Source organism: Podarcis muralis, chromosome 1 (assembly GCF_964188315.1).
Source record: "Podarcis muralis chromosome 1, rPodMur119.hap1.1, whole genome shotgun sequence".
NCBI classification, from domain to species: Eukaryota; Metazoa; Chordata; class Lepidosauria; order Squamata; family Lacertidae; genus Podarcis; species Podarcis muralis.
This window is the reverse complement of record NC_135655.1, coordinates 106,441,279-106,456,960: the sequence shown is the minus strand read 5'-3', so window position 1 is coordinate 106,456,960 and position 15,682 is coordinate 106,441,279. Positions and strand designations below refer to the sequence as shown.

Below are 15,682 nucleotides of genomic sequence, written 5' to 3'. Positions count from 1 at the left end.
TCCATTAGTACCAAGTTACAGAGCAACCCCCAAATGTAATAGAAATATCTGAAACATAAGCTGAGCCACACTCAAAACGAATCCGATAAATAGGTTCAGAAGTACTATTATGGATAAAGCACAATATATTTTAAATCCCACTTTCTGTGCTGTAAACAATAAAGCTTGATACTTTCTGCTATTGAACAGATCTAGCTATGAAACCTGAAGCTGAGACTCCAATACTTTGGCCACCTCATGAGAAGAGAAAACTCCCTGGAAAAGACCCTGATGTTGGGGAAAATGGAGGGCACAAGGAGAAGGGGACGACAGAGGACGAGATGGCTGGATAGTGTTCTTGAAGCTACCAGCATGAGTTTGACTAAACTGCGGGAGGCAGTGAAAGACAGAAGTGCCTGGCGTGCTCTGGTCCATGGGGTCACGAAGAGTCGGACACGACTAAACGACTAAACAACAACAAGCTATGAAACTGTGAGCACTACACCACTGAGGCACCCAGGTATATAAAGCTAATAACTGACATTGTCCAGTCCTAACAGACCACTACATTTCTTCCAGCCCTGATAGACATACGACAACTATCAGTCTTCTTTTCACAACCATCACACATGTAGGGAAGGAAAGGATCTTGGGGTACAACTGGACACAACACATTCACCCACTGAAGAGTACTTACCGTTCCCGACTGTGGCATAGCAAACACATCAATCACTCTGACAGTATAGTCATCAACAAATTCTCCAAGCATCAGCCCCATAACTTCCATGGGAACACCAGCTCGACCATGCTTCAACATCTGGAAAGAAGATCAAATTCCACTGAAAGACTATTCAAGGGATACATTTGACTCTTATTCCCCAGCCCCTGCTCTGTAATGCAATAAAATGCACTTGAAATATCCATGTAACACCAAAGGTATGAAGTTATTACATATTCATATTCACTTCTTTAGTACTATAATTGGCTTTATTTAATTATAAGGTCTTATTTTCTCGAAACAGCTGAAACTTCTCCATGCTATGCAAACCACTTAAAATACCCCCTTCCCCAAGGGCACATGCCACAATAACAGACAAAAATTCAATAGTTTGAATTCAAAAGACAATGGGACAGTAAGACACCTTGTTTGGATTTGAGAAGTCAAGGTACGAAAATGTTAAAAAATAGTAACATTACAACTTATGCTGCGATGTTCAGATGAAGGGGAGGCAGGATATAAATTGAATAAATAATAGAAATAAATAAATAAATGTTGCCCAAGAATAAAAAACATTATTATTATTATTATTATTATTATTATTTTGTTGACATTCAAGGATTACAGAAGTGTCTCACTTGTTCATAGTGGAGACAGATATATGCAGGGCTTTGTGAAATATCGTCTAACAAAACACAAATACTTACCTTCAAAAGCGCAAGGGAAGAGATGTAAACCTGTTCAGCAGTGTCAACTGCAGGAGCGTCAGTAGGAGGCCCCTAGGCAAAGAAGAAACACATCGCCATCCCTTCAGATTCATGTATAAAAGGTTTTATTCTAGAAAGGCAACACATGCACACATTCCGTCCTATCAATTACAGTATTTGATGTACAAGACAAGAGGAATCCAGAGCCCGATTCTATAGTATCTTCCATCTCCCTCTTCAGCCCATCAGTCCCCAACTGGTCTCCCTAAAAGATTCAGCTGAATAGCAGGGGAAGCACCTGAAGGGCCAAGGGCTACAAGCTCCGAGGAAGAAAACCTAACAAACCACCCTCCTTTGTTGTTAATACATCGAGCTATGAATCAGAAGTCTATACTTCCCACCTTGCCACTGTCACAAACTCAGTATGTAGCCCTTGGCATGCCACTCTCTTGGTCTCAGCCCAGCTTCTGAGCTATGAGGATAAAACTGACCAGTCTTACAGGGTTGTTGAATGGAATACAGAAGAATATTGTGAAATGCTCTCAACACTTTATAGTAGCCTTTGGAACCTTTGGTTCCCATATGCTGTTGGGAGTACAACCTCCCCAAGACAGCTTAGACAAACGCCAGGGATGATGGGAGTTGCAGTCCACAAACATTTGGGGACCCAAGGTTGAAGGCTGCTTTAAAGCATCATACAAATGCTAAGTATTCTTATTGGATTAGCATGTGCATGTGCATGTACACAGACACGTGTCTCTGGATCCTGGCCAAAGTTGATAAAGAGCACTTCCCTATATAAACTAGTGATTTAGTCTAAGGGAAGGCAATTGTGTTTCTTTGATCATCTATCTACTCAGTATTTAAAAATCAAAAATACTGTGCTTAGTGAAAACCTTATCAATGATACAGGCTTGGACTCCAATGAAGTTCTATTAGTGAATTAAATCTTGCAGGAAGTCTCCTCGGATATATATATATATATCTCCAATTCACCAATTAACTGCATGTTTCTTACAGTGGTGTGAATATAAATGCTGCTGGGCTAGCATGATTAACTGGCACCAACACAAACACAATTTCCTTTGCTTTCCCTTTGCTTCGTCAGTTTTCAGCTAAAGAGGACCTGAAGAAAAAGGCTATGGGAGCACTTTGCAGATCCACTGGTGCAGTGAGAGAAAAATGGACCTCCAATCCCTAGGTGGAAAAGCTGTGAACAAAATACTGTGCTCTTTGCTTCATGAGTAGCTAATAAAAAATTAGCACAATTGTCCAAGGTGTGAATGATGGCCGAGGCCAGTGCTGTGTATTGCTCAAGTGGAGAATGCCAACTAGCATTTGAGAGGGGGAAAATGCCCTTCCTGGGAAGCAAGGTGCTTCCTGTGAATGATGACAGTGGTACTAAATCTTTTTCTAAATGTGACTGGTAAGCCTAGAATAAACTCCACAGAGAATAGCTTGTACATACTGATTATCAAGGATGATGAAGAAAATCAGTGATATTTTTATTTTATTTTATAGTGTTGTCTCGCTTCTTTTAATTATATTCGAAGCAGCAAAAAACCCATAAAAATAGGAAATAAAACAAAAAGTGTAGAAGTAGTGTACATTAATGGGGGATTTTTTGGTGTGACAGGGGAGAAGTTGGTGTAAACAGGAAAAGGCTTTTTACATGCCTTCCAATGACAGCAAAAATGAGTATTTACTTCTCTGGGAAGGGAATTCCAACGAAGTGGGGCCTTAGTGGACAAGGACCAGCCCAAAGTCCCTGCAAATAACATCACTCTAAGCGCTGCAACTTACAACAGTAACTCTCAGCTGATGTCAATGGGCTGCGCAACTCTGCATTAATAGAGGCTTCCTGAAAGGCACTATGAAAATAATCATCAGAATTCTTTGGGACTGCAGAGACTTAGGGGAGGCATATCCTGAACTCCACCCCTGACCAGGGAACCAACAGCCATTAGAAGACGGCAACCCCTGCCTCCCTGGAATAGCATCCTGGCAACTTGGCCCCCACCCATCCGCCAGTGAATGAGAAGCTGCTCCAATGCTTGCTTTCCTCTCCCTTCCCATTCCTACTTATTTGCCACATTTCAATCCCACTTCAGACAGTATTTTCTTCCACAGTAGCTCACATCAATTGAGGGCGGCTGTCAAGCTTACAAGCTGGACATAAATTTTCACTGAATATGAAGGTAAGAGAAAATTGCAGAAAAAATAGATGGGTACCGTAGGTGGCATACAACACGTTGGAATTTTAAAAAATCAATAAAAACTATTCACTGAAATGTCTGAAATGTGGAATATAATTGGGAGACTTTTTTATCATGTGTGGTGGAAGTGGGAACTGGCAAAAAAAAAGTTTGTGAAAAGATCAGTATTCAAATAATCAAAATCTTTGGGTACAAAGTTCCTTGCCAACCACTTATGTTCTTGCTAAACTATGTGAAGGGTCCAGTAAGACTGCAGCAAAGAATTGATATCATATATGATAACTGCCGCTACGATTATATATACACCAACGTGGAGGCAGCCATCCATTCCATCTGCAACTAAATGGCTATGAAAAGGTTTTCCACATATGCTGTCAATGGCAAAACTGACTTATTATTTAAGGAATAAGTAGGGAGAAAAATTGGAGAAAATTTATTTCATAGGGTATGTATTAAAATGGTTGTGGTTTTTCATCTCTTTTTGTGTTACTAAAGTGTCTGCAGGTTAATGGTTCATTTGCTTTTTGTCTGCCCTATAAGGTAGCAGAGATTTATGCAATTTATTTTTTTTAATTTTCTGGCTATATTGTTTTGGACTGGCTTTAAATTATCAGGTGACAATGAAAGATATAATAAATTTCAAAACCAAAATGTGCAGCAAAAAATCCTTATTAGCTAAGAAGACAAAGTCACACATGGAAAGGGGAATGGAGTGAAAAGGTAGAGGAGGTCACCAGTTCCTTAAGGCCAGCATGAATCAGCAACCGTGAGAAGGCATTGCTATCCATTTCTGGCCAAACCTTGATGGTGTCCTTGCTTGAGCAGCAGTTGGTGGCTCTTTGGCTGATGAATGGGACCTTCCCCGATGCTTCTGCAGCCCCACAGCACCTGGAGCTCAGTATTCTTTCCAGCAGTGTCCTGGGAAGCAAAGTTCCTCCTCCTCCTCTGGCTGATGGGATGGGAGTGCAGCCTCCCAGAGACCTTTGGTCCCCAACCTATAGCAGAGGCCAGCATGCACTGCCCTTTAGCTCTGCAGTCCAAGGGGGATGAGAGAATTTTTTCCTTTTGTTATCGTATCTATTAGACTGGGAACTTGAAGGCAAGAATTGGCAACTTTTAATTTATGACTAGTGCTTACCACCACTGGGTTGCATCCAACAAAGTCTTTGTTTTGGTGCAAGGACTTCCACTTTCACAACTGGCCTTGCGCACCTCCAAATCTGGTCCCCAACAGATTGGTGCAGGGTACAGAAAGAGGAAGGCCAAGTCCCTTGGCAGAAGTCATGGCACTAACCTGATGACTTAACTGGATACAACCCATTATCATCAGCTGGAATAGTGTGGAAAACCAACATGCTGAAGATAATTTGGAGTAAGTAACTTGAGCAAAAGATGTATGTGTTTGTGTGTGTATAAAAAGAGGCACTGGAAACTGAAAAAGGGGCAAAGGAGCATAATGGGATTTGGTAGAACATTTTCCGCAAGGACAGAAACTATTTGTAGTATGAGATCTAGGGGGCAGTAGCACAGAAGCAAGGAAAGGGAATTGTAACTTCTTGCCAATGGCCTATAGCAGGGGTGCAGAACCTGCGGCCCTCCAGATGTTGTTGGACTACACCTCCCATCATCCCATGGGGTTGGGGCTGATGGGAGTTGTAGTCCAGAAACACCTGCAGGGCAGCAGGATGTGCACCCCTGACCTACAGAGACCTCTATCACACCACACCATTGTCTATGACTTTGGGCCACCAATGGCCATTAGATAATCCCAAACCTTTTTGGGGTAAAACGGCAATAGTTATTTCTATAGCCTCTTGAAAAAGCTCAGAATACCTGCTAAATATTCTGATTTAATCAATCTCTCAACTGATACTTATACTACATAGTACTATTGATGTTTATAGCAACTTAGTTAAGAGTGCTACTTTTTAAAAAATCAACTATAATGCCTGTTTATGCCCAACGCTATTGCTGCAGTCAGCTAATACTAGAATGTGAGTCGTTCAAGTATTTCATATTTTTACCTGAAGTGGAACGACACTTTCTACCCTCTAGGCCTTCACACATTGCTGCTTTGCCCTCAGTGGTGTTCACAACGTCCCTTAATTTAGCCACAAGTTGTCAATATGCATGAACACACTACCCCGCCTCTACTTTGTTAGAACTGCTAAAGATAATATCCCTAAGGTACTTTACATAGCAAAAGTGCAATGTACTCAATCAGTCAAAATACAGACTCGATACATCCTACTCTCAAATATTCTAATTGATAGTGAACTACTATATATCAATTATATTATATATATAATATATATTATATATTAAGTTTGCTTAGTGTGGCTACCCTTAAATGTTGCCAATGTGGATACATTTTCACATTTACTTTAAAAACAAAACACATTCAACTGTACAGTGGTACCTTGGGTTAAGAACTTAATTCATTCCAGAGGTATGTTCTTAACCTGAAACGGTTCTTAACCTTTCGCTAATGGGGCCTCCCACTGCCGTTGCACCGCTGGCACGCAATTTTCGTTCTTATCCTGGGGCAAAGTTCTTAACCTGGAGCAACCACTTCCTGGTTAGCAGAGTTTGTAACCTGAAGTGTCTGTAACCCGAGGTACCACTGTATATGGACATATGATTGCAATCCCAAGTGCAGTCTTGTATTTAAGGACAAGCTTTATAGCCAGAGATGCAAGGAATTGCTGAGCAGGGAAGTGCAGTGGGTGGCTGCAGAAGAGACAAAGTTTCTGGTCCTCTTCTGACAGCACACTGCAGGCTAGTACAGTGGTACCTTGGTTTACAAACTTAATCCGTTCCAGAAGTCTATTCTTAAACCAAAGCATTCTTAAACCAAGGCGTGCTTTCCCATAGCAGCGGGGGGCTCAATTTACAAATGGAACACACTCAACATGTTCTGCTTCCAGGGCAAAGTTCACAAACAAAAACACCTACTTCCAGGTTTGCAGCATTCTTAATCCAAGTTGTTCATAAACTAAGCTGTTCTTAAACCAAGGTACCACTATAGCTGCTGCAGACTTCTTTACAAGGCTGCCCACTGCCCATTTCCGACCAAAGTTGTTGTCCATTTTTTAGAATTGGAGTTATTGAGGTTTTTTTTTAGGATTTTACCCCAAAGTTGTTGAAGTTGAAGTTGTCGAGGTTTTTTTACAATTTTAACTCAAGAAATAAACTGCCACAGGGGCCAGATTAAACCAACCGGCGGGCTAAATTAGGCCCCCGAAACAGACTTTGGACATGCCTGTACTAAATACAGTGGTACCTTGGTTTACAACCATAATCTGTTCCCGAGGTCTGTTTATAAACCAAAACAGGTTGTAAACCAAGGCGCGCTTTCGCCAATGGAGCCTCCAAAAAAAATTAGTTCGTAATAAAAAAAGGGGGGGGGGGTTGTAGTCCAAAAAAAAGGTTGCAAACCAGGACACGCATTTCCGGGTTTGACGTGTTTGTAATCCAAAACGTATGCAAACCAAGGTACCACTGTAGCCTGAAAACCTATAGCAAAGACAGTTGGTTGTGTTTTTGTTCTGATACACAATACCAGAAATCTGGACAAGTATTTAAACCAGTATTTTAAAATCAGATGAATTTAAAGAAAAACTTCTCCCAATGACAGCTAGTCTTAAAATGTTCAGCCTCATGAAGAAAAGCAGTAACGCAGCAAACTTCCTTCAAAAAAAAGGGGAAGAACCTAAACATAAAAGCTGATTATTTAATTTATACTGAAGAATGGTGTCTACAGAATGCCCTCTGAAAGTTGCAAGGAACACTGAACCTTCTTAAATCCATACCATAACCAATTCCTTTGCACGCTACTGTGCATATCTGTAAGCTTGTTAATATGTTAACAAAATATATCTATAAACCCCAAACTGTCAGGGGGACTCATGCTGCCCCCCCCCCTTTTTACCTTCCAGCGATGTTAATGAAGGTGCATGCAGCCTGAACACTGAATTGTTAGATTACACATCAACCCTCATCTGCCAGTCATTTCCCATTCCAACCAGTAATCTACAAAGGTGACAAAAAGTAAATATAATTTTCTCCGATATACCAGATGCATCAAATTCCCCTGAGATTCAATGTGCTAACACCACCACCAAGGACTGAAACTGAAGCAAGCCTTTAATTTGGTCCTTTACTTTTAACTAAAATAAGCCATTAAAAAAACAGAACTTTATTTTAAAAAACCCAACATTAAAGTTCTTTTGTACCCAATGCATTACAAAGCAAAGGGGGAAAATCAATCCCGATTATACTTTTAAGAGGAGAAACAGATGCTTCTTCCTGACTAAACTGTCTACCAAGTGTTAGTCAGTGAACTGACCTGCCTGCAGGGCAATCATATCAGTCGTAAGCCGTATCAATCATTTCTTTTAAGCCCTCGCTTATTAGAGAATGGAGGATTTAAGGTAGACTCACACTATTAAAATTCATTTCTTTTATCAACATTTAGCAACATAAAATGCCTCCAAAAGCCCAAACGAGCGAAGATAACATAATCAGCTCACAAATCAATCAAATGGGGTTAACATGAGACACTACTTTTCTTCAGGAGCATTCAGATATGATCCAGTTATAAAAACTGTGACTTTTCCTTGGGCAGCCCTTGTTGACTAAGTGTTAAAAAAAGGCATTTGCCATTATAACAGCATAAAACTAACGCCTCAGAGTGTTACCTACTCAGGCCTTTTAGCAAATTTGTTAACACTTTTAGGTATATTACTCCACCTTTCTCTTAGTGTGAACTGGTATCAATTATTTAGCCAGTTTTATTATGTTATTAGAATACCTGCTGATTAATCATGAGTCACTTTAGAACACTGCCCTTCGCTTGCATCATGCATTTTTTCTCTTAAATACAGGAGATGCAAGATTAAACAACTGACAAAGCTACAAAAATGAACACCATCAACCTGGAGAGAGAAAAATTGATACTTCACTCTGAGTATTGTCTTACTCCAGAGTACTTTTAAAAATTCTTTTTTTTAAAGCCCATAAACATTTTAAAAAATGGGACAATAAAAAAAAATCCAATTGGTGCCGAAATCAGTACAAATGAGCTCTCCGCAGCTAAACTAAATTCTTATATGAGAGAGGGTGAGATCGGAACCAACCCCAACCTTTATTTTCACAATTAAAACCCCTTCAAAAAATAAACACAACAAAACAGACACAAGCAAATGTACAACTATCCAACACTGTCATGTTTATTCTTACCCAGCAAAGTAAAAAAGGGAACCTTTTAATACTTAATTTTGTGAGTATTAAACAACTAGTGTGAAAAACAAGATGCATGTAAACTATTTCTACTGCCTCTGCTTCAATGACTAGCTGAGACAACCTGTTATAGGAGGTGTTAATTGGCAATAGGAGTGCAAGTCAGAAGCATGTTCCCCATCGTCCTAACCCAGCAAGGCTAGGTCATTAAAGTGGAAATGAATTCTTTCATGCTGACTTAACTCTTGGAGTGCAGATTTTCAGCTGTTACACCTACAGACAATTGAGAGTGTGTGTTAAACCACTCGCCTCTAAAGAAGAACCCCTCTATATCGTGTATAATTTATATTTTATTATTCATGGAACTTATTCATTAAAAAATATAAATAAGTTTAAAGGGTTTTTAAAGCATTAATGCATACCTCCCTATATGCAGTTTCAGAAATATATATATATATATATATATATATATATATATATAGGCATTGCAATCTGTATACTTGGGGGGGAAAGAGTGTAAGACAAGTGGTTTTTCTTAACAAAGGTTAAATAATGCTAAAATCCCAAGGTAAAATTTGTGTTTAATCCCATCAATAGTTGTTAAAATCATCAGTACACTCCTATGGTTTTATCTCTGCTCACGTTTTATATTTGCAAGGCAGGGAAAATTTGGGTCTTCACGTATTTAGATATTTCTATACCACCATCACCATATGGTCACAGGGCAACGTGCAGCATATTAAAACACACCTCTGCATATTTCTAAAGCCAATTCAAACATCAATACAAAGTAGACGCAGCATAAACTAAAATGAGAAAATCATGAAACAGCAACGGGTGCAATACAAAACTGCCCTCAAACAAGTTACACTTCACCTCCGAAAGCCTGGCAAAAAGGTGCATCTTTACCTTCCTCCTAAAAGAGTGGAACGGTGAGGTGAAACACATCTCAGTGGGAAGAAGATTCCAATGTTTTGGAGCCACCACTGATAAGGCCCTACTATGGGTCCTTGCACTGCTGACCCTGCGCTGGACAGGGACCATCAGATGGGCTTCAATGGCTGATCTTATAGACCATGCTGGATTGGAATAGGAGGTGTTCAAAGTACAGTACACACATCTAAGCAATACCATATGCAGCCAGTATGTGAGAGTAGCTTTAGTTCAGATTCCTGCTCAGACATGAGGCTTAATGGATGAGGTTGGGCCAGTTGCTATCTTGGTGCCCAAACTCTCTTGACAGCATTGTTGCAAGGAGACGATGGAGTGCACATCACACTAACTTGTTGGTAGAAGGGTGAGCTAAAGGACAAAGAACCCCTACCTACCACAAAAAATAGTATTGTCCAAAAAAAACCTGTAATTATTACCTACACACAGAACATAGCATTAAGATGTGCTCAGACACTCTTTTCAATTAATGCTTTACAAAAATGTTTTCTGAAATGAGATGAACTACATCTTGCTAGATATGTCCACTTTTGTTGTCCTTCAGAGCTAAGGATATCTACATTAGCGCACTAGAGGAAGCCAACATACCCCAGTGATAAGCAGCAGACAAGTCATGTTTAATGTACCAAAGAAATCTAAAAAGGGCAATTCTCCAAGAGTTTTCAAGCATCAAAATGCCATTCCACACTATGCAACACACTTAAAATGACTAGTCCCACTATTTGGCTCAGAGGAAAGAACTTAAGTTCATTTGCTTTTTCATGAGACAAATGTTTAGATGCCATCTGTAGAGATTACTGGTGGACAGTCATATGAAGGGAATTTACTTTCTGAAACATTTATAAGGAGACCGTAAGGAGCACTGAAGCTAACTGAAAACATATGCTCAGTAAGCACTATTAAAATTTACAGAAAAGGGAAACAAAGAAGAGTATATAGCATCAATGTATTATTTCTAGAAATACTAGAATGTTCTAAAAAAATTCTTCCCCAGTCCATTAGAAGCAATTTTGTCAAAATTATGTATACATGTATATATGAGAATCTCTGTTGCTCCAAAAAGCATATGATTAAGTCAGAGATCCTGGAATACTGTTCATGTGTACATTCTACAAAACTGGATGTTATAAAGCTTAAAATCTTAGTTAAAATATCCCATGAGAATGGACAATTAATATGAACCTGCAAAAAAACTTTATGAATGGAAGAATGCATACAGCTTGATACAGGGAACTCAACAAAATGTATGAAAAATATTCCCTGTGCTTTCAAAAGTCTACTGGAGGTCATGTGTGTCTGAATCCTTGTCTTAAAAAAACCCCAATAACCCGATACTTGTATACTTTCGTTGCTTGGATATTTTCAATATTTATGGAAGTCCCCCACTGCAGGGGACAAAGCCAGTGCTGCCCCCAACCTTCCATGACATTTAGCTCAGCTATTTCACCGAGAACACACAGAAGCCATTTTACCATAGGAGTGGGTGGGAGGGACTCATCCCACATCCTGCTGTGTCTCAAGCTGAAGGGGAGATGCATATTCACCCCTTCCTCCCTCTGTGTGAGGAAGGCTCTGCATGCATAGGATCTGCTGGCTTGGCTCAAAACATAGCAAGAAGCAGGCAGGTTAGGAGCCAAGCACTCACTTCCCTGCCTTCCTCAATCTTCCCAAAGGTTGAAATCCTCTGCAAATTTTTGGGGTGTAGGAAATGTAGAGGAGGAAACAACTTATTTTCCTGCCCTTTCCCACTAAAGGGGTATCAATACAATAGGCTGCTTACAGGCATTTATTTTTTCAGAATCCTGAACTGATTCAATGATTGAGGTAAGGTACCCAGTGTTCTTGGTGATGATGTGATAGCCTGTTAGAAAAGGAGACAATAGTAATCTCCTGACCCCAAGGTTTCCTGATGATCACTACTAAGCCCAGTTCAGGAATGCAGAGTTCCCAGCATGGGAACAGGTACTGCTTAAAGCTTTTCTTTATGCCCTTCCTCATATATCTTGGCTTTTTAAAGAGGTGACTTGAGGGAAGAGGTGGGGCAACATACTTCTGCACACCTCTCCTCTGGGCTTTTCATTAATGCTTTAGAACCTGACCATGCACACATTGACTCAAGAGTCAGTCCCACTGACTGAGGAATATGCCACATTAAATTAAATTAGAATTAGCATAGGATTGCAAGCCATATCTGAATGGGTATGGATGACCAAAAACATTGTTTATTAACATCACTTCTGCCGTACTCTTCTGCTGCACTAGCAGCAGAGCTTAACAGGAAATTAACGACACTCCTGAAACCCCTTTTTTTTGTAAAACAATAGAATATTAAAAAGAAACTTTTAAAAATATATGCCTGGTAACCACAATGCCAGGATGCAAGTTCCTGAAGTGTAAGAAAGGCCTAACGCGTTTATGGTTCAAGACAAGTTAGAAGAATGCTTGCCTTCAGATTTTTCAACAGATCGTTCATCTGTCATTGTAAAACACACAAAAGGAAACAGTGCCTGTGAGTTCAACTTCTACATACATTAGATCAGCATGCACAATAGGATTTTTAGATCAGTGGCAGGTCTCTTAGGTGCTACAGGTTTTATCAATGAGTTCTTTTTTTTAATAAAAAAAAAGGAAAGAGTTTCTACAGAATCAAGCAGTGCAGCACTTGAAACCTCTTTCAAAGTGACAGTTTTCAAGTGCCATGTACAATGCCCTAATCTGGAAGTGTCCCAGCTAACCCATCTGATCAACAATTTCACAGATGGAAGCACTTGATGCCTAATTGGCAAGCCCATTATTCAAACAAAATAGCTATTTGCAATTCTTGCTTCTTTATTTCCAGTTGAAGTGCTAACGCGGCTAAGAGACAGGTCACCCCTCCCCCCCCCCGCTCCTTTCTAAAAGAAGTGGTCCACCTTTACATGTATTCCCAGAAGACACCACTTAAAAGCATCTAGCCAAAATTGCAATAAGCAAATATGGCAAGATGCTATGTTCTGCATTCAAGGACAGACTTAGCTGGCGTTGCAGTTACTCTTTTTGAGGGCTGTATACAGTGTTACTCTGGGTTATTTACCCACCCACCCGCATCATCATGTCACCAGCTGTCAGTGCTATTGTGCACTAGAAATGACATTTCAGAATTCAGAAAAGGAAATGCAGTGAGAAGAAATGTTTAATTTACATTAATAAATTATATCAGTAAATTCCAAATCCTTAGTCAACACAAGGTAATTGTACCATTGCCCCCTATAGCCCAGGTGTAGGCAAAAGGAAGATAGGCATTTACTGGTAGATGTCTAGGTGGTTAGCAATAGAACAGCAAGGGGCTCTGGCTCCAAATTGTTGGAACAGCAGCAAAAGCAAAACAAAAAGTCTTTTCCCATCTAAATTAGGCTGCTGATATTAAGAAAGCAGATCAGGGGTGCATTTTGGTGTGACGGGAACTCAGCTCAATTCACTACAGGTACTGAAAACACATTACTAGGCTCTGGATGCACTCAGAAGCAGAATCATTTTTTAAATCCTCATTGTGCGTCTATTGTACATGGCTCCTGTTAGTAGATCTTGGGGTTCTAGAAAAAAACAAAGTAGGCCGGCCAAGCCTAAATCATGCCCACTCCTGCTGCAACCCACTGGAGAAATCCCTCCTTATCTGCCCTGTACACAAAAGACATGAGCAAACATGGCTGTTGACAACACAAATCTTTCATTATAAAAGCCATCAGTCTTATTTGAGCAGTCCCCATACTGCTCACTGGAAAGAATGGCTATGAGCCAGGCCCAGGTTCGCAGCCACAATTCCACCTTTTGTAAAGCAGGAAAAATTTTATTCATTAAATTTATATCCTACTCTTCCTTCCAAATAGTGCTCAGGGCAGCTAATGTAAGATCCAGTGATACTGCATGAGGCTTTTTTGTTTTTACAAGCAAGCAGTATATAAATTTTATGAAACTGATAAGTAAACACCCAATAATTAAAATGACCATTATAACAATGACAGCGCCTAAATGCACCAATTCCCTGCCAAAGGCCTGGCCAAACAAAAATGATGATGATCTTCTGCATGCAATTGTTAAAAGAAAAATATCCAAGGCAGAAAATGTTGCATTTATTACACTTTCAAAGGAAGAAGCTATTTAAGGGGAGATCTGCTCCAACGCTTATTTATACTATTGTACCTCCCCTATACACTCAAGGTATCTCCTTAAAATAGGGTCATCAGAGGCAGTCTGAATTACTTTAAAGTAAAAATAGGCAATATCAGGACTGGGGATGACTCCCCTCAGCCACGTTACCTACAAGCTCTTTCTTTGCAACTTCGTGCTTTTGCCTGGCTGGACTGTGCTATTGAACTCTGATGTTTCTTGCTTCCCTGGACCGAGGATGAGTGCAGAAACTAGTTTAGTGCCTTAATGTAAAATTTACAATAATTGCCCCATTCACTGTTGCTTCTGGCCCCACCCTCCCCTGGTGTGTGATCACTGGAGGATTCGCCAAAAGAGAAGGAGGCCCTTGGCCTGAAAAAGGTTGTCCCACCCTCCTGCTTTCAGAGGTGAAAAGCCCCTTCTTTCCCCAAGGAGACAGATAATGGCCACATTCAGACTACTACCCAAAGACCAGTTGTTGGTGATCTTAGTCTGCAAAGAAGCTATGATTTGAGGAGAGTATGCAAGTCCAAGGTTTATCTCTACTTACATCCAATCCTCTAAGCCAGAGCTTTCCAAACTGTGTTGCAGCACCTTAGTGCAGAGGTTTTCAATGTTTTTGAGTCCACAGCTCTTTCTGTGGCACCCCAGTGGAACCCAGTTATGCCACCCCTTGCCTGCAGAGCCAGCAGCCCCTCAGTCCTTTTCGAACACACCCTTGTGGAGTGTGTTCCTCAGCTCCTCTCTTCTCCCCTCTCCTTGGGAGTCCTCTGGACAGCGCCGCAACTGCCCCTCCTGGTCTCTGAGCTGCCTCCCCTGCCCCAAAGAGAGGTGCCTCCTTACACTTCCTCACAGAGGCCTGGGAAACACCCCCTGGCCAGCTCCAAAGGCACCATTCACCTGGGGAGCTCCTAGCCAGGGCTGCTGCAACAAATAGCTGGGTAAGCCTTTAGGAGGCAGAGATGCAAGAGGGCATCAGGGGTGGGATGGAAGGAAAGAGCAACAGAGGCCAGTGTTGCCTGCAGCACCCCGACCATCATTCAAGGCACCCCAGGGTGCCATGGTACACTGGTTGAAAATCACTGCATTAGTGTGCCTGCTGCAGTGTGTAGGTGTGTCGCGCGGACGCTCCCCTCACTCCTCCCAGGTCTGGCAAGGGGTTAAATCTCTTGTTTACTAGTAAAACTGAATTACTGTGCCGCTAAATGATGCATGCCTAAAAAGTGCCACCAACACAAACAGTTTGGAAAGTTCTGCTCTAAGCCAGTGATTCCCAATTAGCTACATATGGTGGATCCCGTTTTTCAATGGCCAAGGCATGGAGTCCCTATCTTTGGAAATTTTGATATCTCTAAGGTAGTTTTGTTGTGTGAATGGTGCCACGGACCTCCTGTGTGGGTTACGTGGACTGCCTGGGGTCCATGAACCACCAGTTGGGAACCGCTGCTCTGAGTTTTATGAAGTAATCACTAATTGCAACATTTGTCTCTCAACTTGTCAGAAGAATCATTGCTATAGTATTGATAGCCAACATCAGACACCAAACACAGCTCCCATTTCAATTTGAACACCCCCCCACACACACCCAAAAATATTACGCTCTATCAACTTTATCCATGCCATTCATAATCTTATAAACTTCAATCATGTTAGCTCTTATTCCAACTTTTCTCAAAACTGAACAGTACCAAATGTTGTAACCTTTCACCAACTCCACAATGTCC

The 15,682-nt window shown here is 40.8% G+C and overlaps 1 protein-coding gene across 6 annotated transcripts in view; it reads right to left on the bottom strand.

The window, feature by feature from the left end:
• The window catches only part of PSMD14 (proteasome 26S subunit, non-ATPase 14), a 59,237-nt gene that overhangs the window by 34,369 nt on the left and 9,186 nt on the right, over positions 1 to 15,682 (bottom strand). For all 6 annotated transcript variants that reach the window (XM_077936660.1, XM_028746969.2, XM_028746977.2 and 3 more), the window contains 2 exons: positions 1,405 to 1,476; positions 677 to 796 (listed from right to left, as the gene is read on the bottom strand). In XM_077936660.1, coding sequence (XP_077792786.1) covers positions 677 to 796; positions 1,405 to 1,476 — 192 coding nt within the window. The remainder of the gene's footprint in view (positions 1 to 676; positions 797 to 1,404; positions 1,477 to 15,682) is intronic.